Source organism: Rhinatrema bivittatum, chromosome 15 (genome assembly GCF_901001135.1).
Source record: "Rhinatrema bivittatum chromosome 15, aRhiBiv1.1, whole genome shotgun sequence".
Classification (NCBI taxonomy): domain Eukaryota; kingdom Metazoa; phylum Chordata; class Amphibia; order Gymnophiona; family Rhinatrematidae; genus Rhinatrema; species Rhinatrema bivittatum.
In genome coordinates, this window is record NC_042629.1 from 63,069,035 (window position 1) to 63,093,998 (window position 24,964).

Consider the following 24,964-nt stretch of genomic DNA (forward strand, 5'->3'; position numbering starts at 1 on the left):
TCCTTCCTCCTCACCTCCTGGTCCTCTGCGTTATGGCCTCCGGCTGACGGGACGAGTCGGCGAGTGGAGCTCTTCACCTTCCGCTGCAGCCTCGTCCTCTGCCGGCTTCCTCCTGGAAGCGCCTGGGGCCTCCCCGACGTTCTGACCAGAGGGAAGCCAGCAGAGGTTGCGGCAGATATAAGAAGCGCCGTCACCGGATCCTTCTTGCTGGTCGGAAGCCATGCGGGAAGATGGAAGGGAGGGGAAGTTGCTGCTAATGCCATGGGGGGGGGGGGGGGGGGGGGGAAGGGCGAGGGAAAATGATGAGGCCAGGGGCCTGGGAGGGAAAGTGCTGATGCCAGGAGTGGAGAGGGAAGGGAAATGAAGGTGGTGATGCCAAGGGGTGGGTGGGCGGGAGGGAAAGGAAGGTGGTGATGCCAGCGAAGCAGGCCACGACAAAGAAAACCAAGTGCCAGGTGTGCTGGGACATGAGACATATTGGGAGTCACTGGCCTATGAGACTCTGAATTCTAGAAATAGCTTCCGGTCAAACAGGTTTTAGACAGAAAATGCAGAGAAATCTCCTTTGCGGAACTGCAAAACCGTTCTGTTCTAAGTGACCCTGAACCTGGATTTAAAAAGGTCTAACTTCTAATATATGCGGCGGCCTCAAAAATGCTTCCACTGAATGACTGAAGCTGCTCTGCAACAGTGCATGGGCTGTCAGGAACTCCACCCGAAAAAATAGTTGTTCTGGATTGCAATGAAAGAAAAAATGCATGCTACATAAAACGCAGCCCAGAAAAGCCATAGAAATCAGGATAAAAGAGAAACTACAATAGCCATCCGAAAACAGAGACTATTCTGCCATTCCTTTATTAACTCTTTACCATTGCCTTGAGGGTAACTGCTGAGGGGCTTAGACATAAATCAAATATCGGTCTGTTGAATCTATTGTACTTAAATCATTTAATTCCAGGGCTAGATTCATCTACTCCTCTCTGGCATAAGCCTCTTAATGTAATGCTCTGCTCACAGCTGGAAGAAAAGAGATGGATCTTTAGGATGTCACTCAAAAGCCTGCTGCAGGTGCCAGTAAAGAGCGCTTCGGGGAAGCTGTCACTGCAGAAAATCAATGGCTGTAGCACACTTTGCCTGCTCCAAGCATATCAGTCGCGTGCACTGAAAAGCTGAATTTTCAAATCATTACGCATGGAAAAATTAGCATATACGTGCGTAAAGTAGCCTCTGCCCGTGTGCTCCATGCTTTTGAAACGTCGAAAATATGCGCACGAGTTCCCTTTTGCGCACACATGGACGCGTGTAAAAAAGAAAGGGGGTGGGGCTAACAGTTAAGCACGCAAGTTGCTATTTTAGAAGACGCGTACATTTTCCTACTTAATCATGTATTGTTACGCCTGCTAATTATCTGGCGTAAACATGTTCATTGGGTAGTTCTGACTAGGTGGGAGGTCTGGCTGAAGAACCAGGAAGGCCGCGATGACCTGGAGATGGACTGGACAAACTGGAAAACTGGTTCATTTCCTCACTGCGCGCGAGTTTTCAGATTGGCCGACTTGCAGATGTAAATCGGGCTTACACGAGTAGGTCCTGGTTTTCTTTCACGTATAAAATACCCGCATATATATTTGCAAAACAGATGGGTAAAGTGCATGCGTTCAAGGCACTGAAATACGTGGTTTTTAACGCACTGCACGCCTTCGCATGTTGGTAAACATACACGGATTTTATGATATGCATGTATGTGCTACGCACGCACATTATAAAGTACTGTGGTAAAATTACGCACGGCTGCATGCATGTGTATTATGCCGCCATGTGCAGTTGTTTGAAAGCTATCCTCCTAGAAGTCCAAATTGAAAAGCCATTTACATTTATTAAACATTTATCAGTCACCTAACACAGGAAAGGCCTAGGCGACGTACAGAAAAAGCATTCATAAAATCAAATAAAACACACTAGACAATAACAAAATAAAAATAGCTTACTGCAGGAACCTGTGATGATAAGGAAGTTAAAAACTAACCCCAATCAGAAGCAAGCTTTCCCAAACAGGAAGGTTTTTAAGCAATCGCACAATCTGAGTTCCATAGAGGAGGAATTCCAAAGCACTGGACATGCAATACAAAAGGCAGATTCCCTTGTGAGGGACAGGCGAGCACTTTTTAAAGCTGGAACATCGAGGAGGCCGCGTTGAGATGATCTTAACTGACGTGAGGCTCGATACAATTTCAACAAAGCATTGAGCCATGGACAGGACCTCAAATTAAGGAGTTTGAAATTAGTTAGCCCGATTTTGTATTCAATGTGTTGTTGCAGAAATAGCCAGTGTACCTGTATAAGGACTGCAGTGACATGTTCAGAACATTTTAGAAAAGAGATAAGGCGTGTGGCTGCATTCAAAAGTAATTGAAGTGGCTGAATAGTAGAATCAGGGAGACAAACAAAGTCCATTGCAATAATCAACAAGGGAAAAGATGGAGGCCTGCACTACGGTGCAAAACTCAGAGGCATGTAATAAATGTTAAACCAGAAAGGACTCTCAGCTTGTAGAAGCCAGCATTAACTACTGACTTAATGTGTGTTCAAAATGCGGATCACCAAGACTTCATACTTTGATTAATGATGAAGGAAGAGCCATCAAGGGTGAGGGAAGAATAATCAAGTATGGAATAAAATCTTTGAATGACAATAAATTCAGTTTTGTTTGTATTAAGTGTTAAGTTGTTCTGATGAAGCCATAATTTTATGGTGTTAATGCAAATTTGGATATGTTCAACACTATCATATGCCAGGTGAGATGAAGATGAATGAGAAACTGAATGTCATCTGCATAAATCTTATAACCATTGCATAGGATAGGTAAGAATTTAGAGATGGGTGCAAGGTAAATGTTGAAGAGCGTGGACGATAAAGAAGAACCCTGAGGGACAACAGTCTTGACAAGAGACCTTTGAGAAACTTGATTTCTAACTAAATTGTTGAAGCTGACCAAGAATAAAGAAAACACAGCCAAAACGGTCCCTCCTATACCATGCCTGGAAATGGTGGATGAGAATGGAATGGCCAATAGTTTTGAAGGCGGAGGAGATGTCTAAGGACACAAGAATGTAACGATGACCACTATTTAAGCCTCATTTGCAATAGCAGTTCAGTACTGAGATGCTGCCTGAAACCAAATTGATGAGCATCAAGGATTTCCTTGACCTCAATAAAATCGGATAGCTATTTCAACACCACCAATTCAAGTAATTTTGCCAAAAAGGGCAAAGATGAAATCGGTCTGTAATTATTTACATCTGACACATCAAGATTAGATTTATTTTTTTTTTTCACTCTGAACTCCTGCGTTTTTTCCTCATTTCTGCATTTTTCTTGCTGTTTCTTTTTCCTTTGTATTTTATTAAACTTATTACCTACCTTGCCTCAAGAGCACAAGGCGGTGATCACAGTAACAAAAAGGTGAAACAAATACAGAACAATCCAATAATTACTACTATTACTATTTAATATTTCTATAGTGCTACACAACATACGCAGCGCTGTACAAACATACAAAAAGACAGTCCCTGCTCAATAGAGCTTAAAATCTTATTTACTCTCTCAGATAATAAAAGGCCCAGGGGGCACTCCTTTTTTTACCCAGCGCATAGTTAAGCTCTGGAATTAATTGCCAGAGGATGTGGTTACAGCAGTTAGTGTAAGTGGGTTTAAAACAAGGTTTGGATAAGTTCCTAGAGGAAAAATCCATAAACTACTATTATGGTAATTAATAAGCAATAGTAGCTTGTGATGTTTCTAATGTTAGGGTACTTGCCAGGTACTTGTGATTTGGATTGGCCACTCTTGGAAATAGGATACTGGCCTTGATGGACCCTAGGTCTGACCCAGTATGGCATTTCTTATGTTCTTATGTACAGGACAAGAGACTTGGGATATTTCATAAAGCAAGACAATAGTTAAAAAGTAAAGAAAATTAGTTAACAAGACTAAAGGCAGAGAATTTAAAACATAAACCTCAATAAATAAATGATAAAAACAACCAGTAAAACAATATGCAAAGCAAAATACAAATTGTGAAACAGGAAACAGTAAAAATATAATTAAAAATAAAAAGATCCCCTACATTAAAATGTGAAGGCTTTTTTTAAAAGCCAGGAGATTGTTACTTAGCTACTTGGCTAAATGCCTTTGAAAACTGTCTCCCGAGCCTTTAAAAAGTAGAATTTGCCAACACGGCCTCAGCATTATCAGGTTTCCAGGGGGTGCTGCTGGATTAATTGGCCTGCAATGGCTGTAATGCTGCTTAGTCAAGCCTCTTAGCATCCCACTGCAGCTCACTGTGAATTTTAGCGGTGCCACAGCACACCTGAGCCTCTTAACGCCAGGCATGTTTATCTGTCCAGGGCACAAAACGGCGCCTTCTCTAGCGGGTAAAGCTATTAAAAAACAAAAAGCTGAAGGTCTGCCTTAATTAAAAAGTAGACTGGCAGATCTCTGCAGCCGCCACAAGGAGATGGAGAAAGTCACGTCTTCCATCCAATGTCACCTTTCATGACTCACCGCTCTCCAGTCTCACAGTTCTGAAGGGTAGAGGAGTTATCGAGAGCACCTGCTTATGCTTTTCTTAAAAACGCAGAACAGGCTCCAAACTTCATCTCACCCCCACCCCCCCATCCCAACCTCTACAAGTACTGCTGAAAGTCAGAAAGCTTAGGCTAGATTTTAGCTCATGTTTCCTAAATTCTCTCAACAGAGAATAAAAATATGTGACCCACAAAAGCACCAGTGACGCAAAGAAAGAACACATAGATGTGGTAGGACTGGAATGCTAGCTAACTGGTGCTCACAAAAGATAGGAGGTTGATAAGAAAATTCTGCTGTTAGTCACAGTAAAATAATAAAAGGTTTTATTGAATAGTCTGTTTGCTACCATATCTTGATAAGAGAGAAAGAGGTTCCTGCACTCAGTGTCGACTGACTACTTCTGGGCTTTTATATTCTTCCTAGGACTGGAAATAACTACTTTGTTCCTCGGCAAAAAGCCCTGAATGGGCCTGGAAAGGGAGCTGCCACGCCACATGTACACAAAGCAGATCGGCCAGGCAATGCCACTGCCCCCATGCTGTCCTTTACCTATGGATATATGTTAAGGATTGCATCTGCCGTGACTCTCAATCTGAAAGCCATCCCTGGAGGAAAGAAATATGGTAAAACAATCAAAAGGAGTCTCCAGCCGGGAAAACAGGTTGCTAAAATTGAGACTCGCTCAAAATGTTCTAAAGGCAGCTGTGTTCACTGTGTACGGTACAATACGTCTAAAGTAAATATGAAGAAGAGTAAAACGTTTCCTCTATGAAAAGGGGCATCAGGAGTCCTCTTTGACAGGCTTTTAGTCGGCTGTTGCCTCCCAATATGCAACTTCAGCTCTGAAAGCCAGCGAATGACAGCTGAAAGCTCTGCAATCACACATCAGACCTGTCCTGGTGATCCCACAGCCAGTCGGGTTCTCACGACATCCACAACGATTATGCATCTACTGCATCTCCAATGTATGCCAATATGTCTCATGCTTACTTGTTGTGACTACCTGGAAACCCCGCATGGCTGTGGAGTCAGCAGGGTAAGGAAGTCAGCTGGGACACCCCCCCAAGGCTCAGAAAATGGTGCATCTGAGCTGCTACTGACCGGCTGGTGCTTTGTACTAGTCACACGGAGAGAGCCTGGCCTCAGCTCCCAGCCCAGATTCCTCATGCTTTCTGGAAACAATGGGGGCCGGCAGAGTCGTAGATTGACCCAGTGGTTAGAGCAACAGGCAAAGAAACAAGGAAGTCAGGGTCTCCCACGGACGCTCCTTGAGACCTTGGCGAGTCACATCGCCCTCCATTGCCTCAGGTACAATTTAGATTGCAAATAACTACAGTACCTGAATTGCAACTTGCTTGGATTTGCAAAAAAAGATGAGTAATTAAATCTAAAATCTAAATCCAAAATCCCGAATGGGGGTTGGGGGTGGTACAAAAGACAACGTCAACCAACACCGGAGAATCTATCTTGCAACCGAACATGAAAGCCCTCGTATAGAGATACAGCTTCCTCAAAACCCGCAGCATTTGAGAAGGAGAGAAGTCTTTAAAGTTACTGGGAGTTTTATACCATAAGGAAAGCAGCCTGGAGAGCAGAAATTATCTAAGCCCGCAGATATTGACCATCCTTAGAGTGGTCAGTTTTCACAGGCGCCAATGTACTAACCTGTGGGTTCTTGGTAATTTTGCACCCAGTTTTTCTATGGCTGCACACAAGCCTGGCGCAAAAAGATAACTATATCTCCCTAAGGCATAATTATCTTTTTTCGCCAAAACTGTCATGTGAAGACATTTCATGCACTGGTTCTGGCCAAATTCATAATTAATAAGCTACTCTGCGTGTTTTTGCATTGCAGCAGCTGATTTAGTTTGCCTTTAGATAAACTGTTGCATGCAGCAGACTGTGTGCAAACGTTTACCAGCGCAAGGGGAAAACTGGGAAAACTTAGGCAGACAGCTCTTTGCATGCTAAAACATAAAAACTCCAGAATTTCAGCATTTCTGCGCATGAAATCCTGTTTGCAAACGTTTCTGCACCTTTGTACATCAGCCTTATAGAGTGAAAAAAAGAAATTATAGATAGTGACAAACAAAAGTTGTCATACATATTAGGTAAATCGCAGGAAAAAGGAGACTCACCATCTTTAAGAGAAAAGGACATGAGATCCTGAAAAAAAAAAACACACACACACAATCCAAATTAATTCGTAGTAACTATAATTTAAACAACATCTTTCATGCAAACAAAATCACCACATGCTGACAATTACACCTCAACAGACTATATTCATGCAACTGGATCTGGTAGATAGCTTAGCAATACTTGTCTAGTGCATGGGTTATACTGCAGCCTTCGGACATGGGGGACATTTTATTACTATTAGCCAGAAACAGCTGGAGACAGGTGCTCTAGCAAGGACAGACGGATGGACACACACAGCATGGACTCGGACTGAGGTGCCAGGATTTCTTTTCACCCTCTTTTCTAAAGCACAGTACGTGAGGAGGCATGGTTCCTTAGAAAGCGGACGTGTATGTCGATCTGAATTAAGGAAATCATACCAGCAGCAGAGAAGATGGAGTTCCAGGGTAGAAAACCTTACCGTACTGTCATCTAATGGCCCACTCAGGGTACAATTGACCTTTTTTTTATCTTTCAGATTTTATTGTCCACTTTTTAGAATTTCAAAGCAGATTGCATGAAGGTACCATAGGGACTTCCCTATCCCCAGAGGACTTACAATCTAACTGGGAGATGCATCAAGCTGCAGCAGTACTCTAACGTGCATTATATTGCGTACATTGCACTATATATGCAATATTTTGCATCTCCCCACCCAAGTTCCCTTCCCTATTACAATCACCCTATTTGCATGCATGAATAATGCAAATACATGCAAAGAAGTCCATGCATAGGCAATCTTATGCAAATATTATAGCACAGTCAAACAAGAAGGTGGTCAGCCAGGATAAAATAAGACCGCTTGGAAATAATAACACCTAACCCGGGTCCCGAGGCTCCCACCTCACATTTAAAGTGGCAGAAAATCAAAACATTGACCCCCCACTCAGCCTCCCTGTTTTCCCGCTATTTGTTGTTTTTTTTTTTTGTGGCCAGCGGCCCTTAAAGGCAATGGCCGTCATCACATAAAGTGGCCGCACGCCGCACTGTTTTGCCCCGCGGGGTTTGCCTGCCAGACAAAAGAAACGTGCCATTGAGCTGCAATGTTTTTTCAGGGGAGGGGGGAGCCTCACAATTGCAGCAATACCCTCCCTCCCCCAGGATAGTGGGACCCCTACCACGAAAAAACACTGCGGCTTAGTGAACCACGGATAAGTCTGTACCTGAGGCAATGGAGGGGGAAGGGACTTGCCCAAGGTCACAAGGAGTGGCGGTGGGATTTGAACCCGGGCTTCCCTGGTTCGCAGCCCCCCCTCCCGCTCTAACCACTACGCTACTCCTCTATCAAATATGGAGCAAAATGGCCGTGCTGCTGGTGAATCAGGTCTGATAAATTTGAGAACTGGTCTCCGAGGAATGCTGCTAACTTTACACCAGACTATGCAAAGATATCTAATTACCACTACAGACCGAACCACTCTACTACTGCATTTATTCCAGTCATTGTTTTCCTTTTAGGACAATCCAAGTGACCTTCCATCAAAACATGCCAATTACCTCTTGCCAGGCCTCGCCCTCCAGCAATGGGAAGCTACAGAAAGGAAGGCAAGACCTAGTCAAACTCAGCCCCCGCTGTAATAACCGAAGTTTAATGACGACTTTTAGTGCAGAGGATCAAAGATATGGGCCGGACGAGCACTTTCTTCCACGCTGCTGCGGTGACAGGCGCGCAGGCCTGGAAGATTTCTCCTAAAGTTGGGTCTCATAATAAGCATCATATTCATGAGCCGTTTGCATATTTTCCCAACCGCTTTGTTGTAAACATGTATGCATAGCAGGTCTGAAAAATACGCCAGCCCCATGGGAACAGAGCTCCTGAATCTGCAGAAGGCTGCACTCGGTTTGCATCCTTCCTTGATGGACTTGATTCTTCCAAAATTAATTTGGCCTCTGGAGGGCAATGGAAAACAGCTGGGATTTTCTAAACATCAACCATCATAAAAGAGTATATTTAGGCAATGTTTGCGTAAAGAAAAGAAAAGAAATACCTTGAAAAATGACATTCAAACTGTGCAGGAAAAGGAGGGGCCAGCATAGCTGCTTCACTAATGCAAGGAGCTTGTACAATTCGCGTGACTTACCCCTGAGCCAGATTCACCCCAATATGTAAGTGTCAGGTATTCATTGTCACTCAAGGCAGGAGGTACCCTGGCTTGGAGCAGAGCTCCCATTCATGTCAACAGGCACCATTTTATCACTTTAAAATCTCTGAGATTTTCCTGGAATATGTTCCGTTCCTCAACATCCATTTCGGGCCTTTCCCAATATAAGTCCATCTCTGGGTCCCAATCTACCTCAGATGAATTAAACTTTTGCAATTTCATTGTCTCTACTTCCTATGCTTTCCATTACATGCACTACCTATCCCCCAGTGTTACAAACACATATTTGTACATGAATATCTGCATTACAAATGTTTCTTTAACCTACAATTATGATGTAAACTGCTGGGACTGGTACATACCTACGATATATTAAATACAACAAACCTAAAAAACTAACTTCTAGACTATGGTCAAATCTTCTGTTTAGGTAATTTTGGTTATTCCTTGGCTATCATTGTCATCATCATCTTTATTTTGATATTTTATGCCTACACAGAATATTAAAATATAAACACTAAATTCAAATCAAAAAACATTAAATATTGTTAAACTATAATCAATAAAACACAAAACATCCCCATAAAAACCAACATATAAAGTGCAAAACAAGTGTGACCGTCTCAGAACTGCTAGTGCTACAAAAGCACTACACAAAGCTGTCCAATACAGCCAGTAATTATGAAGATTTTGATTCTATGCAGAAAACAGACCAAAGCCTGTCAAGGTACCCACACCATGCAAACAAGCCATCAGAGAAAACATGAGAGGAAGATCTACCTGAGTGATGATAGCTGGACTGTCCTTCAGGACTGGCTCCTCTAGTAAAAGCTGCACGAAGGTCTCTGTGCCTTCCCCTCCCAATCCGCTGGCAAATGCTACCATGGTAGGAATGACCGAATCTGACAACTGAAGCCATTTCACCAAGCCTTCCATAAACTCTGTGCAGTAGGTCCTGCAATAAACCGAAATTTGGGTTAAGACACGGCGTCTCCATCTCTCGGCACCGCTTGTTCTCGGCCTCTCCTGTCCCATCGGCATTTCTTCTGGGCTGCCTGCTGTCTCACATTTACAAACATGTCAGCCAATATAAAAACGAGGCCAAATCTTTCTAGTGGGTACAGAATAGGTCTACGGCAGATTTTTCCTACAGAATCGGTCGTCATGATCGAGTTAACCTTAACCGTTTAGAAGGCAATTTTCAAAAGATTTGACCCACATAAGAGCCACCCAGGTAAATCTGAGAACTGAGATGCTCCCCGCCATGCAGGTAAAAAGCACCAGTGCTGCAGGGGTGGAGCCTGAGGCAGATGGAGCCGGCAGATTTCATTTTGAAATTCCCACGTACGATTTACGGACGTTTCCCTTTTAAAATGTACTTGGAGGCTCGCAGGTACGAAGCACCTACAGACCTGCGGCCTTCCCTGGGCAGTTTGATTACTGTCCCCCTCCTTCCTTAATGATTAACATTTTGGGGCTCTTTTCTCCCTGCCTTTGCCTTCTCTCGTCTTTCTGCATCGCCAGCTGGTTAACAACGGAAAGGTTTGTGCTCCGCTGTCAACGGGGAACGCATCCCGCTGTCAGCCCTCCCCCCAGGACTCAAACACAGCAACCCTGACAGGGGGGCCCAAGGTGCAACCCACACAGAGGCATTCAGGGGATGGGGCTTTCAAAACGGGCGCGTTGCCTGCAGTCCCACGGGTACCCCCGCAAGTGAATTTTCACAGGGAAACTCCCTCTGGAGGTCTCCTTTGAAAATTCAGGGTTGGCCGGCTTTGCCGGTGCTTCTTCCTTACAGCTGGTGTAACGTCAGTGCCGCAAAGCACACAAGGGGATTTCACAATGAAATCCCCCACGGGCTGACTGCCAGCTCTGCTCTCCCCTGACCCCTTCCCCTTTGCACTGGGGAGGGGGGAGGGGAACATTTTCACCGGATGATCCTGGGAGCCTGCTTAGGGTCCTCTAAGGAGCAGCTTGTCTGATCCTGATCCATCAATATTCATGACGTTCAGTTTTACGAAATCTTCGGCTACAGAGAGATGTGACGATCTGCAGGCTAATTCCTTTCCTTGATGAACTTAAGGGACAATGTCTCCACCCTCCCACCGTGCTTAATGCCAACAACGCCGCCGCTGTGTATCGTGAAGGCAGAAACTCTTTCAGTGTCATCACAGCGACAGTCATTCTCGACTAAAATAAATTGGATTATAAATCAAATACAGCCTTCTCCAGATTGCCTATTTTTGTAATTCACCCGGTCGCCAAGAGCAGTAGCAGCAGTGGTGGTTAATTTAATAATGACTGGGGAAAGGGAAGGCTATCAGTCCATCCCAACTGGTTACCCATAATTATAGCCCAGCAAGTGATTTAAAAAACGAATACTATGATTTTATGCTAATTTGTACACAGAAATTATATTTAGATAGGGGGCAACAGCATCTCCTGACCATTAACATCCACTGAAGAATTTCTATCACAGCACTCTGGCTATAAAGTATGATTCATACTAATACTGAAAGAATTCAACTGTGACTAAAAGAAAAAAAAACAACAAAAAACCAAAATAAACGATACCTTTGCTCTTTCTCCCGAAAAAGCTGCCCCAAGGAGACTGCAGAAAGGCCGGCATAGGCAAACCTCGCTGGCTCGCTCAGCAGCCTCCCTGCAAACTCGCTGGGGTCTTTGTCATCCGTGCACTCATCCATGATGGGGGTCCCCACCGAGGGCTGGTACTGTCACCTGTTATTTACAAAAAAGAGTAAAGCTATGTCTGCACATGCACATAAACACGTTGAAAAGGTTTTTCATTAATCCCAGTGCCTGGCTCTTTACTGATCAAAGCCCGGCCTTGTGTGACATCCGCAAGATGTTTCATGTTCCTATCACAATTAACATGAGTTCGTCAGGGAAAAAAAAAAAAAAAGGGGGCATTTAGATTTACACTCCCTCAGCCATGCTATGTGAGCATGCGTGCTTTTATACATAGTGAGGCAGGAAAAGCATTAAAGGTCATGTTACAGGTGAAACGTATAACATATTGATGTCTCTGCATGTCCCATGAGAAAATAATTACTGCATTTCGTGGTCAATTAATGTCATTAAGGGACAGCTCTGGGTGGGATACAGATTCTAAGAAAGCAAAATCAATTGATGAAGGTCCTGAAAAATCAGCAGAAATTTGGTTCCTAAAACGTGACTGACAAGAGTGACCAACGCACAAACACAGCCTATTATATACAGAGAGAGGAGATCTGTCCGAAAGACTCCAGTCACTTACCTTAATGTGACTGCTAAATATTTCCGACAGTAAGTAGCACATTAGCCCTATCGGAGCAGGGTGGCAACGGGCCAGGCTAGTTACTGTGGAGCTTGCACGCCACACATGTTCTGAATAGTCGGGAGCCAGGGAAAGGAATTCCATCACCAACGGTTTGGGACATCTGGAGAAGGAAAACGTATTTTAGGAAAATAGAACAGAAAATCCAGAGGGGAAAAAACCCTACTTTGGCCACAGTTTTGGAGGGGAAATATACCAAACATTCTCCCAGCAAATCTCAAAGTGTAAGCAAAGCCTGCGGAAAACTTAGCTCAAACGATTACTTCTCTAAAATGACAAGCTTTCAACACCATAATTACACTCACAATAATACATTTTAAAAACCACTCTCTTGCAATGTGGCTCCAAACTAGCAATACAAAATTGAAAAATCGGACGTCGCTGGCATAATGCTCCAACAAATATTGGTTGCAGGCAACCACAGCTGTGTAATTATAATCCCAGAGGGGGGGAAAAAAAGCCTTTCCTTCTTCCAACCTACGTTTAATAATGTTTTGAAGAAGCTTTTAATTCTACCACCATTCTTAAAAACAACGTCCCAAAAATTCATGAATGCATGAAAAATCCTTCTATTTAAAGTGCCTAATGCATCCCTCACCCAGCCACACTCTGAGCACTAAGCTCTGTTTTTGATGTTTTCTTTTCTGTACAGTGTTTGTAACTCACCGAGAAATGTAAGACGGAGCACATAAGAAGCATTTTTTAAACTTCAGACCCATTTGGTCAAAAAGCCGGTGTTGGAAATACATTTAACAAGCTGCTCGGGAATTTTCAGGAGATGGTTTTTCTAAGAGATGCCTTTCTAAAATAGGGTTTTAAAAAAAAAACAAAACAAACCCCCTATTTTTGTGAATAAACTAACAGGCCAATACAGTAAAGTTTTGGGCTTTTCTGTTAGTCAATGATTATTCAAACCAAGGACGCTGCAGCATATGGTAGCTGTGAGATACCCCAGAGAACAAGAGCTCTCTCTTCCAGTGTTTGCAGGTGATGGCTGCTGAATGTACTTATTAATAATCATTAACCACGTATACCTGCCACTAGATTCTGAATGTCTGCTTTTCATGAAGGGGGGGGGGGGGGGGGGAAGCGTCCACAGGATTTGTTTCATGTGATTTGGCTCTGGGTAACACGATAAATTATCAAGTCCACAACGGGTGTCAGGCATCAAAGCATCATCAGAAGATATTCTCTAACCTATGGCTTTTATGACACATACATTCAAAACGCAACCATTTCATTCTATAGGCAAGCGATTACTAACAGCGCTGTATGCCCAATTCTATTCATGCACCATTCACTGGCCGATGGGTATAAATTATTTATATGGTGATAGGACAGAGCACCGTACAAGGTAATTCATATGAATGGGAATAATACCCCCCTGCTCCCAAGAGATTTACAATTCAAATTCTGAGCAGTAGAAGGTTAAGACTGACTGATAAGGAGAAGCAGCAAACCGGGGTCTCTAGGATTGTAGCTCTGTGTCATACGCACTATACTTTACTGCCAATCTTTGCTGCCCAAATTAATAGTTGCTTTATTATTGTCATTTATTTATGACATGCTTTTCCACCAAGAGAGTTCAAAACGAGTTACAATCAATTAAGCAATAATCAGATACAATGAATCAACAAGGCTGGACTCACTGCAGTACACTGGCATTCAAATTCGTGATCGCTCAGGAAGGGACATTTTAGTAAGTCACATTAGAGAAGGCGAAGGGCTGAAGCGGTGAGGCAGGTGGCTAAATGTCCTGTGCAGGTAAAATAGGACGTTTTCGGCAAGGTCTAAAGTGGTAGGGATGTGCCGGTTTTAGCCAGCAACGATTATCGGTTGGCAGCAAATGCTGCCTCAAACAGCCAAGTTTTCACAAGGTTTCTGAACGTGAGGAGGTCCGGGGCAATTCTGATGTGAAGGGGTGGGGAGTTCCAAAGGGCTGGGGCAGAACTGTTTGTGGTATTTGTGGGGCCCATACTTAATGGGGATGGGATTACAAGGCAGGCCTGAGACAGAGAGCATAGGAAGTGGGAAGGTTTATAGGGGGGGCGAGGGAGCTGTTGAGGGATTTGTAGCTCAGGGTCAGGATCTTGAATTTAGTAAGCAGAAGGGTTATTCAGCCAAATTTATGTCCCCTCATTATCATGTGGAGCACAACATTTTGTCTGAGTCATAGGCAGCCAATGAAAGCACTGGGAATTCCCACATATTTTTATTTTATTATATTTATTTAAACTTCTTATATCCCGAAAATCTACTACATTACAGTAGTCCAGGCTCTACTAGCTTGGAGAGGCAGTTCCGTTCAGTACCGCAGGATGATGCCACCCCCAGATCATGGCTAATTCAGCCCTGCATATCAACAGAAAAAGCTGTTTTTGTTATTGCGTGGATCTGTGCTTTGGTGGTCAGCTGGGGATTAAGTAGAAAGGGTAAGCATTGGCAGAGTCACTTTCTGGAGAAGGTGACCGGGCTCTTTTTCCCAATCCACATCATCTCTTGTCTTTTGGGGGATTTAGGCTTAGTTTGTTCTGGTGTAGCCAGCTGGCAATTTTGTCCAAGCATCAACTGAGTGGAAACAGTCTGGGTGCAGTCTTAAAGAAAAGACCTAGCTATAAAAAAAAACAACACATATACCCAAACCCCAGAGAAAGAACAAACAACAGTAGACAAAAATCAAGACAAACCCCCTCAAGAACTCAAAAGCCACGATTCTTAGCCCTTGTAAAACCTGGGAGTGGGGATGTTTAAGGGCATCACGATGTTGCATATAATAGGAGAGATACAGACAGCCAAGCTGAAGAAAACGGGTATTTCCTACCCCAGCAGTACAATGTATAAACTGCTCTTCCAAGGTAAACCCAGAGCTATGCACATCATAAGCTTATGTAATAAATAATATAAATTTACAGAATAAATGAGGGCTATGCAATAAATCATAAATCAAAGATAACATAACCATCTTTGAGCAAGAAAGGCTGCAGGATCCCATGCTGAGAGGAAGGCTAAGAAATGGCCTTCCTCTCAGCGGGCAGAGAAGAAAGATCTTGCCTTCATGGAGTGAACGGAAACACTTGCTATGCTGGAAGTAAAAGGTGGAGATCAGCCCAGGAGAGGGATATTCCTCAAGATCAGCAAAGGACTCAACATAAGCCTCCACAGTGAAAACGGGACCCAAGCTGAAATCAAAACATCTAAAGGCCAGTTGGTCTCAAAATTCCAAGAAAAGTACTAGAAACCATAACCGAGGGGTGACTGCATGCTTTGGGGCCTTTGTATGGAAAAGCATTAACATTAAAGCAGGAATGTCACCGTAGAAAAAAATTGAAGTTAGCTGCCAATATGTAAAAGTAAGCAAAGCAGTAAACTGACCCTCTTATAGGGAGGGGACATAAGAACATAAGAAATTGCCATGCTGGGTCAGACCAAGGGTCCATCAAGCCCAGCATCCTGTTTCCAACAGAAGCCAAACCAGGCCACAAGAACCTGGCAATTACCCAAACACTAAGAAGATCCCATGCTACTGATGCAATTAATAGTAGTGGCTATTCCCTAAGTATAATTGATTAATAGCCATTAATGGACTTCTCCTCCAAGAACTTATCTAAACCTTTTTTGAATCCAGCTACACTAACTGCACTAACCACATCCTCTAGCAACAAATTCCAGAGCTTTATTGTGTGTTGAGTGAAAAAGAATTTTCTCCGATTAGTCTTAAATGTGCTACTTGCTAACTTCATGGAGTGCCCCCTAGTCCTCCTATTATACGAAAGTGTAAATAACCGAGTCACATCTACCCGTTCTAGACCTCTCATGATCTTAAAGACCTCTATCATATCCCCCCTCAGCCGTCTCTTCTCCAAGCTGAACAACCCTCCAAGCTGAACATCATTATCAAGCTGGGGGTTCAAGAGCAACAAGCCTTACCAGAGCAACCTTGCCAGGGGGCTTTCCCTGAGAATGATATTAGCAAACTTAATATGGCTAACGTGAATGACAGCATTCCATTTTTTTACAAACACTTTTGATATAATACACCTTGGAAGTCCGATTTTAACACCAAGCAGAGGGTGGCCTGGCAGCTCGGCCCTCCTATGTGAAGAACCTGGGTTCAGGTCTTCCGCTCCCTGGATGGGCTGGGACTGGGGATGATGCTGAGGCAGCAATGTTTGCAATCTCCTAGGGAGAGGGAGTCCCAGTCATCGCACAACAGCGACACCTAGTGGCTGAATTGAGGCCCCATGATTGCAAGGCTCTGGAAGGAGCCACGGTGCCTGGCCCCCAGCCAAGGCCTTTTGCCACAATGACTATGTGGTGAGAGAATATAAAATGGGGGGGAGGGGGGAATCCCTGGGGTAGTTGTAAATGAAAGTTCATGGCCCCACGCCCAAAACAGGTCAGTTCTGATTAAACTGGAAACCAAAAGGAGCAAAGAGGAAAATGCAGGACAACAACACCCCCCCTCCCCCAGTGGGTCATAATTACTGGAATAAAATTGACAACTGGGATTCCACAGAGGTTTGAGCTCCGTATACTGTTATTCAATATTGTTACTGGTGACCTGGAGGAAGAAATAAATAGCAATATTTCTGTTTTTTTCATATAACCCCCAACACTGACTTGCACTGTAATTACACCGAATAACTCACCGATTTTACAAAGGGATATATAAAGTGGCAGGTGTGGCCAAGTTAGAGAACAAGAATAGACGACCATCTCTGAATGAGATCATACTTGGTAGAAGGAACATGAGAAGTCAAAACACCATCAAAGATGAACAGACACTTTTGGGGTTTGTTTTTTTTAACAGGTTTATTCCTCCCAGTTTAGTCAGGGTCTAAATAGTTTTGAGTAGAGCATGGATTCACCAGGGGAAGGTCCTGTCGGACAAATCTGATTGATTTTTTGATTGGGTGACTAAAGAATTGGATCAAGGAAGAGTGCTTGATGTGATCTACTTGGATTTCAGCAAAGCTTTTGATACAGTCCCACATAGGAGGCTTGTGAATAAAATGAGAAACTTGGGAGTGAGCGCCAAGGTGGTGGAGTGGATTATAGACTGGTTGATGGCTAGAAAGCAGTGTATAATGATAAATGGAACCTACTCTGAAGAGAGAACAGTGTTAAACGGAGTGCCACGAGGAACGTGTTGGGACTGGTTCTGTTCAATTTCTTTGTCATCGACATTGTGTTAGGGACAGAAGTAAAGTTTATCTATTTGTGAATAATACTAAGATCTGCAACAGAGTGGACACTCCGGAAGGCACAGAGAGAATGAGATGTGATTTAAGGAAGTCTGAACAGTGGTCGAAGATATGGCAGCTGGGATTCAGTGCCAGGAAGTGCAAAGTCATGCATCTGGGGTGCGGTAATCCAAAAGAGCTGAATGTGATGGGGGGTGAAGGGCTGTTGTGCACAGATCAAGAGAGGGACCTTGGGGTGATACTGTCTAGTGATCTGAAGACAGCAATGTGACAAGGTGATAGCTAAAGCCAGAAGAACGCTGGGCTGCATAGAGAGAGGAATAACCAGTAAGAAAAAGGAGGTGATGATGCCCTCGTACAGGTCCTTGGTGAGGCCTCACCTGGAGTATTGTGTTCAGTACTGGAGACCGTATCTCAAAAGAGACATTGACAGGATGGAGGCGGTCCAGAGAAGGGTGACCAAAATGGTGGTGGTGGTGGGGGGGGGGGGGGTCCCCATCAAATGACTTATGAGGAGAGGCTGAACGATATGAATATGTACACCCTGGAGGGGGGGGGGGGGGTGCAGGGGAGATAGGATACAGACCTTCAGATACCTGAGAGGTTTTAATGATGCACCATCGACAACCTTTTCTGTTGGAAAGAAATCAGAACCAGGGGTCACATAATGAAACTCCAGGGAGGACAACTCAGAATCAACATTAGGAAATATTTCTTCATGGACAGGATGGTGGATGCCTGGAATGCCCTTCCTTAAGAGGAGGTGATTTAAAAAAAAACAGTAAAATATTTCTATGGATCCCTAAAGGCAAGAGGATGGAAATGAAAAAAAAAAAAAAAAGAGTGCATGGGGATAACTTGCTGGTTTGTGGTGGTTACTACCCTTAACCAATAAGCCTGATACTGTTGATGCAACTCCAACATTGATCTCTGCTTCAACAGCAAGAGGTAACTGGAGTCAGACAGCAATAAACAAGGGCTCCGAGTTTTACAGACGAATAAACTGATAAGTATGGGGGTGACCTGTATGGCACAGCAGGTGCTGCCGTGGGCTTGCTGGGCAGACGAGATGGACCATTTGGTCCTTTTCTGCTGTCTCTTCTACGTTATGAGACAGAAACAGCAGGTGGAGAGGAACCTGGAATGGGCAGAGGAGACGTTCATGCACCACATCTCCTCCAGCCCTTTTTCAAAATGATATTTATAAAAGTTTTTATACACCTCAGAATAGGGCAGTAATCTGACCGTCTACGCGGTTTACATGTACAACATACATAGTAAAAACCATATCTGCCTGTGTGTGTCATGTATTAAACGTACTTCAATTTCATTTCCTCTGTAGGACCAGATTACAGAAACATAACTGTGCCTCCTGTTTCTAGTTTAGGTAAGACATGGGAGAATTTATTACAAAATAATAATAATAATAGACTTTCTTGTACAGAGCAGGACACCTGACCACTCCTATCTCATGAAGGTAAATGACCCAGCTCTGTCTCCAAGGAGGCTCAGCCCAGGCCTCTCAGCAGCCCAAACCCCATTACAGCACAATACAGAAAACAGGCAGGGGATGGAGCGAGCGCCCCGAGATAACGCCAGGGCGCCTCAGCAACCAGACCTAAGACCTTGTGTATTGTCAGGAAGCGAGCGAGGCGACATCCAACAACCCGCGCCGACCGGAAGTGCTGCACTAGGGCCGCCACGGAGGAGGAGGAGGAAGAGCGACTCGAGGGGAAACCGAGGCTTCGGCCACCCACGTCCTACCGTGCCTGCTCGGCGGCCTCCTTCCGCCTCGGGCCCACCAACCGGCGCGCAGGCCGCACCTACGTCAGCGGCGCGAGGCTCCCCGCGGCGGCGATGACGCAAGCCGTGGCGCTGAATCGGGCTGGAGCGCGCAGCACGCGGCCGGCGGCTGCGGGCGTGGCGGCCGCTGCGGACTTTGAGCCGAGGGTTGGGTTTTTTTTTGCTTTTTTTTTTACTTTTTGTGCTCTGCCCTGCCGGTTCATTTCCATTTTTATCAGTGCTGCCCTGGCACGCTTTGCAGAATGAATTTATAATGTAGGACTTGGATGGGGCCAAGCCTCTGCTGTAACAGGGACTGAGTAATTCCCCTTCAGAAGAAACTGTAATGAGAGCAAAGCCGTACGAAATAAAAAAAAAAATAAATTAGGATATAAAGGCAAAGGTTTCTTCAGAGTAGGAGGAAAGTTATAGGTGTTTCTCGCATCTTTTGCAGTATTTCATATCACATATCTGTATATCCATTACTTGTGTACTCAAGCCAGAATATCATGTGCTGATTAGTAAGGGTAGGGAGACCTGTCTTATTTGAACCAAAGCTAAAACTCGTCAACAGTTTTATGGTTTCTGTGCAGCCATGCAAGGGCTGATAACTTGCACAATAGCATTTGCAAAATTTAGTGCAGGCTGTATTTTGCAATTTTGTGCAAAATAAAAAAGAAAATCTTCACAATTGTATAATACTAAAATGACCAGAAAATATAACTCCCCGTACTGGGTTCAATACAGGTATTCTATATAGTAGACTTACATACAATATACCCGTATTCACAATTTAAATACTTTATTCCATATATTCATTTACAAACATACATAAAACATCCTACATTCCATACACTCACTCATTCATTCAACTAAACACCATGTTATGAACACACTTTTTCTTAAAACATCACTTTAACAATGTTACAATAAACATTAATACAATGTAAACATATCCCTGCAACTACAATGTATCACCTTGTTTTTTCACACAAAAAATGTATCACCTTGTTTTTTCACACAAAAAAATGTATCACCTTGTTTTTTCACACAAAAAACAAGGTGATACATTGTAGTTGCAGGGATATGTTTACATTGTATTATTGTTTATTGTAACATTGTTAAAGTGATGTTTTAAGAAAAAGTGTGTTCATAACATGGTGTTTAGTTGAATGAATGAGTGAGTGTATGGAATGTAGGATGTTTTATGTATGTTTGTAAATGAATATATGGAATAAAGTATTTAAATTGTGAATACGGGTATATTGTATGTAAGTCTAATACTAAAATGAGCCAGCATTGTGAAAATTGCTTCCCGCTGTGCTGGCTCATTTCAGTGAAAATCTTTTCCACTTCATACACTGGCCCCCTAAGGAGTGAAGAACGGAGAAGGATTGATCACTAGCCAACTGGGTCAGTTAGTCTCTTTGCCGTATCAACTGTTGGGTAGCATCGGTAATTTACCTGCAGCGAGAGCAATGGAGAAAATGGCATGTTGATAAAAAGAACTTTGAGTCGGAACAGCTTGCCAGTGGATGTGGTGGAGACAAAACCAGAATTGAAGAAGGCCCGGAATAAGCCCAGAGGAACCTGGGCAGTGAATAAGTAAGGGGAAAGTCTGATATCAGGGATCAACAGTGCACTGCAGCAGGAATACAACTGAATAGACAAAGATGGGTCTTAGAGTCTTTGCCTTCATATTCCCTTTTTCTGTAGGCAAATCACTTACCCAAAGTTATACATAAAATTCATGCTAGAAGAGATGAGCTTTCCTGACTTGTTCCACTGCAGAGAATGTGATTCTGCTGAAAGAAAAGCCCTTGCTCAAATCATGTCTAACAGAGCCCCTGTGAATTTTGAGTGGGGTGTCGAGCCGAGATTAGGCTTGGGGTAGTCAGGGCTTAGTTAACAGATAAAAAGGAAGGACCACGGTGGTACCGCATAGGATGATGGTGGGGTTGGTGCATACATATGCGTGGGAGTCCAGCCCTGGAGCGCTATCACCTGATCCTTGCCGCTCCAGCACCTCGGGGCTACACCAAGCCTTTGTCTGTGGCATACGTATGACCTGTCTGCGTGTGCTGCCTGAACACGCCCTGGCCTCCAGGCAGGCCAATGGCGACAGCATTCAAGATGGGCCCGCACAGCTCAAACCAGCTTGCCAGCCTCCGTGCTGCTCTGAGCGTCCAGCCTGCCTGGCTTCATCCCCCAGTGCTGGTACCCTGCGGCTGCAGCTGTAAGTGGCGCATCTCCATCCCGCTCCGTGGCTCAGACCTCATTGCAGCTGGCCTCTGCATGGTTGCTGCTGTTCCAGGGAGCCATAAGGAGATGGAGCTGATGGGATGCATCAAAGGCTGATGGGGCCCAGATTTTTTTTTTTAAATCTTGCCTTGTTTTTCTTTATAAGTAAGCTATTTTGCAAACTCTGGAGCGTTCCATTACAAATTAAGCTCTTCGTAACGAATTCCAGTAGCTTTTGCAACCAAAGGGTGTTGGGCAAGTGTAACCCTGATTAAGGCAAATCTTTTTCAGTTTAAAGTAGGTTCTAGAACTGCCATAAGTTGGACCAGTGGTTTGACAATATGGTAAAACGGGCTCAAGACCTTGTCTTAGATATGTTAGTGATAGAAGGAAGTGCAATCGTGGTATTGTGAGACTCAGGTGAAGGGAAGGAATATGTGGAGACTGATGAGAAAAAAATCAGAATGACTTAAATATTTCTGTTCTGTGTTCACAGTGGAAGGGCCTGGAGCAGGAGCACATAAAACAAACACAAATAAGATTGGCAGTGAGGTAAACCTCAGTCGGTTTTCAGAGCTAACTAAACTTAAAGTAGATAAGGGGATGGGATACATCCGAGGGTAGTGAGGGAACTTAGAGATGTCCTGGCAGCTCTGCTGGCTGCTGATCTTTTCCATGATTCTTTAGAGTCTGGAGTAGTCCCGGAGGACTGGGAAGGGCAGATGTGATAATCTTATCCAGCTAACTAGTGCTAGTTGTATCGCTGAATATACCTGGATATCCTAATGTTAGCTGGATAAGTTTATCTGACTAACTTTAGGACAGGTGTGTAGGCCGGCCAGAGTTAGCCCGATAAGTTAAAGGGGCAAAGGCCGGTGAGCAGCCTAGGCCCTTCACTACCCACCAATGATATTTTTAAAGGTAAGGCAGGGTCAGGGGGATTTGGGGCGGGGGAGCGAATGTTTTGGGGGAGGAGGGCACCTATCTGGCTTTAAATTTAATGGAAAGGGGGGCTGGAGGGGTGAGGGCAGCTCTTGGGGGGGTTGTATTAAGGAGGGGGGTCAGCTATTGGATCAGGGGCTTTTGGATTGAATGGGGAGGGGTTTGGGGTGGGGTGGGGTGGGGTGGGGCATCAACTTTTTAGTTATCTGGCTAAATGTGTTTGAATAGGGACCTCCCCACGGTTAGTATCAGTGTTACTGTTTATACTCCATCGTGCTCAGCTCGATAAACTACTAAAGGTTTTCTCATAATTCTGACTAATCATGGAGCACCCTTAGATTAAATCAGAGATCATGCATTTTCTGTGGCTGCTCCCTTGCTTTGGAAATCAATGTCTGAACAGCTTAGGGCCATGCCAAATTTGGGCTTCTTTAAAAAACATGGCCTTTACAGAAAATTAAGAACATAAGAAGCTGCCGTACTGGGTCAGACCGAGGGTCCATCAAGCCCAGCATCCTGTTTCCAACAGTGGCCAATCCAGGCCATAAGAACCTGGCAAGTACCAAACCACTAAGCAGATGCCACGCTACTGATGCCTACACACCTATCCTAAGTCAGCTTGATTAATAGCAGTTAATGGACTTCTTCTTCGAGAACTTATCCAATCCTTTTTTAGAGCAGTTGCTGGTACCAGTAGTTACTGAATATTCAGTAGGAATGAGAGTAGTTGAATACTCTGTCACAACAGCTAGGAGGCACGTTCTTTGTCTAAAGTCTTTATTTCCATCAATTGGGTTGTGAATAAACTGTATGTCTAATGTTAGTTTGATTTGCATATATATATATATTTTAGGTAATTTTTATGTATGGTTTATTTTTTTTTATGTAAAACTGCCATGATCTGTTGGAGGGTGCAGTTAATACATAATTTTAAATAAAATAAATAAGTAAATAAAAAAGTTACACAGTATGTTTGCCCCTACCTATAACTGATTTTTTTCTCTTTTTCTTACCCTTCGGGACCTCCGACTTGATATCACTATGATATTAAGTCGGAGGGCGCACAGAAAAGCAGTTTTTACTGCTTTTCTGTGCACCCTCCGACTTAATATCATAGCTTTAAGAAATTACTTTAAGAAATACTTTAAGAAATTAGCGGCTTGGCTGCACATTTTACTTTCTGTATCGCGGGGAATACCTAATAGGGCCCTCAACATGCATTTGCATGTTGAGGGCCCTATTAGGTGCCGCGGGTTGGACGCGCATTTTCCGCCACTTACTGAATAAGGGTTAAGGGAAAACGCGCGTCCAAGAGCAGGCTAACAGTGCGCTCCGTCGGAGCGTGCTGTACTGTATCGGCCTGTAAGTTAGCCAGTTAACTTAGGGGGTTATTTTCTAACCCTATCGCACGCAAAAAGAGACTTTTCGCGTGCGATAGCTGAGTCAGGGCGGCATCAGCACCGGAAGAGGAGGAGTCGGGGCAGCACCGGGGCGGCGTCAGCACCGGAAGAGGAGGAGTCGGGGCGGCACCGGGGCAGACGCGGCGGAACCATCGCTGGCAGCAAAAAGGTAAGACCCCTTATCGCTGCCAGAAGGGCGCCCAATAGCACCACCTTTTACGATGTCGCTATTGGGTACGAAAGCCGGCAGCGATAACACCACGGTGGTGCGATCGCTGCCGGCTTTTGCCGGCCTGCCCCCCACTTCAACCCCCCCCCCCCCTGTTACCACGCGATTCAAAGAGCTCTGCGCCATAGGAAAATCCAGGCCTTCGACGGCTAACGCAACTCTTCCCAGTTATGCCCTTGGAATGCCCCTTACTTAGCCTGTTAAATTCTAGCTGCTTAAGTTTTAGGCGGCCAGAATGTAGCCAGATAGGTGCCCAAATATGAGTTTGAATATGGACCTCATAATGTTTAATACATTTTAATTCTCCTTTGTTTTCAAATTACACTAGTGAGGTATATTTCATACCATGCCATGAACTGTGAACTATAAATCCTCTAAATAAAATTGAAAAGACGCATGAAATTATAGATCCTTGGAAATGAACGTTTTAAGAGTTAATCTGCAAATTTAGCTGTAGAGTGAGTCAAGAGTTCTGAAAAACTAATAACCATGGGTATCTTATCTTTACAGTAGTGAAAAGAGATTCTGTTAAACACATTGCATGCATTTGGATTAGACAAGTGTGGTCCAGACTTCCCTAATCTACAGCAAATATTCAGGCCCTGTTAGGATTTTTAACATAACTCCATTAAACACTTTGCAAACGTGACATTTGCAGAAGGAATGAAATTAATGGATAAGGAAGTTGCCCATGAATGCACAGAGCAGGTACTACATGAGAGGCAATGGTGCGAGCCTCTCCATACCGCCTTGCCCATGTGCCCCTCCAAAGCTGTTTGGGACCACCTCCAGGTAGTGAGGCTGATAAGTTTCCATGAGCTCATGCAATCTTTGGCCTCTTGTGATGGTGAATTAGGTGACGTCCCTACCTGCCAGGGAATTGAGACCACCACCTCATTTTTCACAGACGTCATCCAACCCCCTTCAGCCAAAAATCAAACTTAAATTAGGGCATCGGA

General features: G+C 44.1%; 1 protein-coding gene across 4 annotated transcripts in view; it reads right to left on the reverse strand.

The window, feature by feature from the left end:
• TMCO4 (transmembrane and coiled-coil domains 4) overlaps positions 1 to 19,329 on the reverse strand; it is a 106,871-nt gene extending 87,542 nt beyond the window's left edge. The window contains exons 1-5 of one of the 4 annotated variants that reach the window (XM_029578411.1): positions 19,176 to 19,329; positions 12,148 to 12,310; positions 11,445 to 11,609; positions 9,651 to 9,825; positions 6,726 to 6,753 (exon numbers count right to left, since the gene is read on the reverse strand). In XM_029578411.1, coding sequence (XP_029434271.1) covers positions 6,726 to 6,753; positions 9,651 to 9,825; positions 11,445 to 11,575 — 334 coding nt within the window. In that variant the 5' untranslated portion in view covers positions 11,576 to 11,609; positions 12,148 to 12,310; positions 19,176 to 19,329. The other 3 variants (XM_029578412.1, XM_029578413.1, XM_029578414.1) reach the window with 3 other exon arrangements.
• Between the last annotated feature and the right edge of the window lie 5,635 nt (positions 19,330 to 24,964).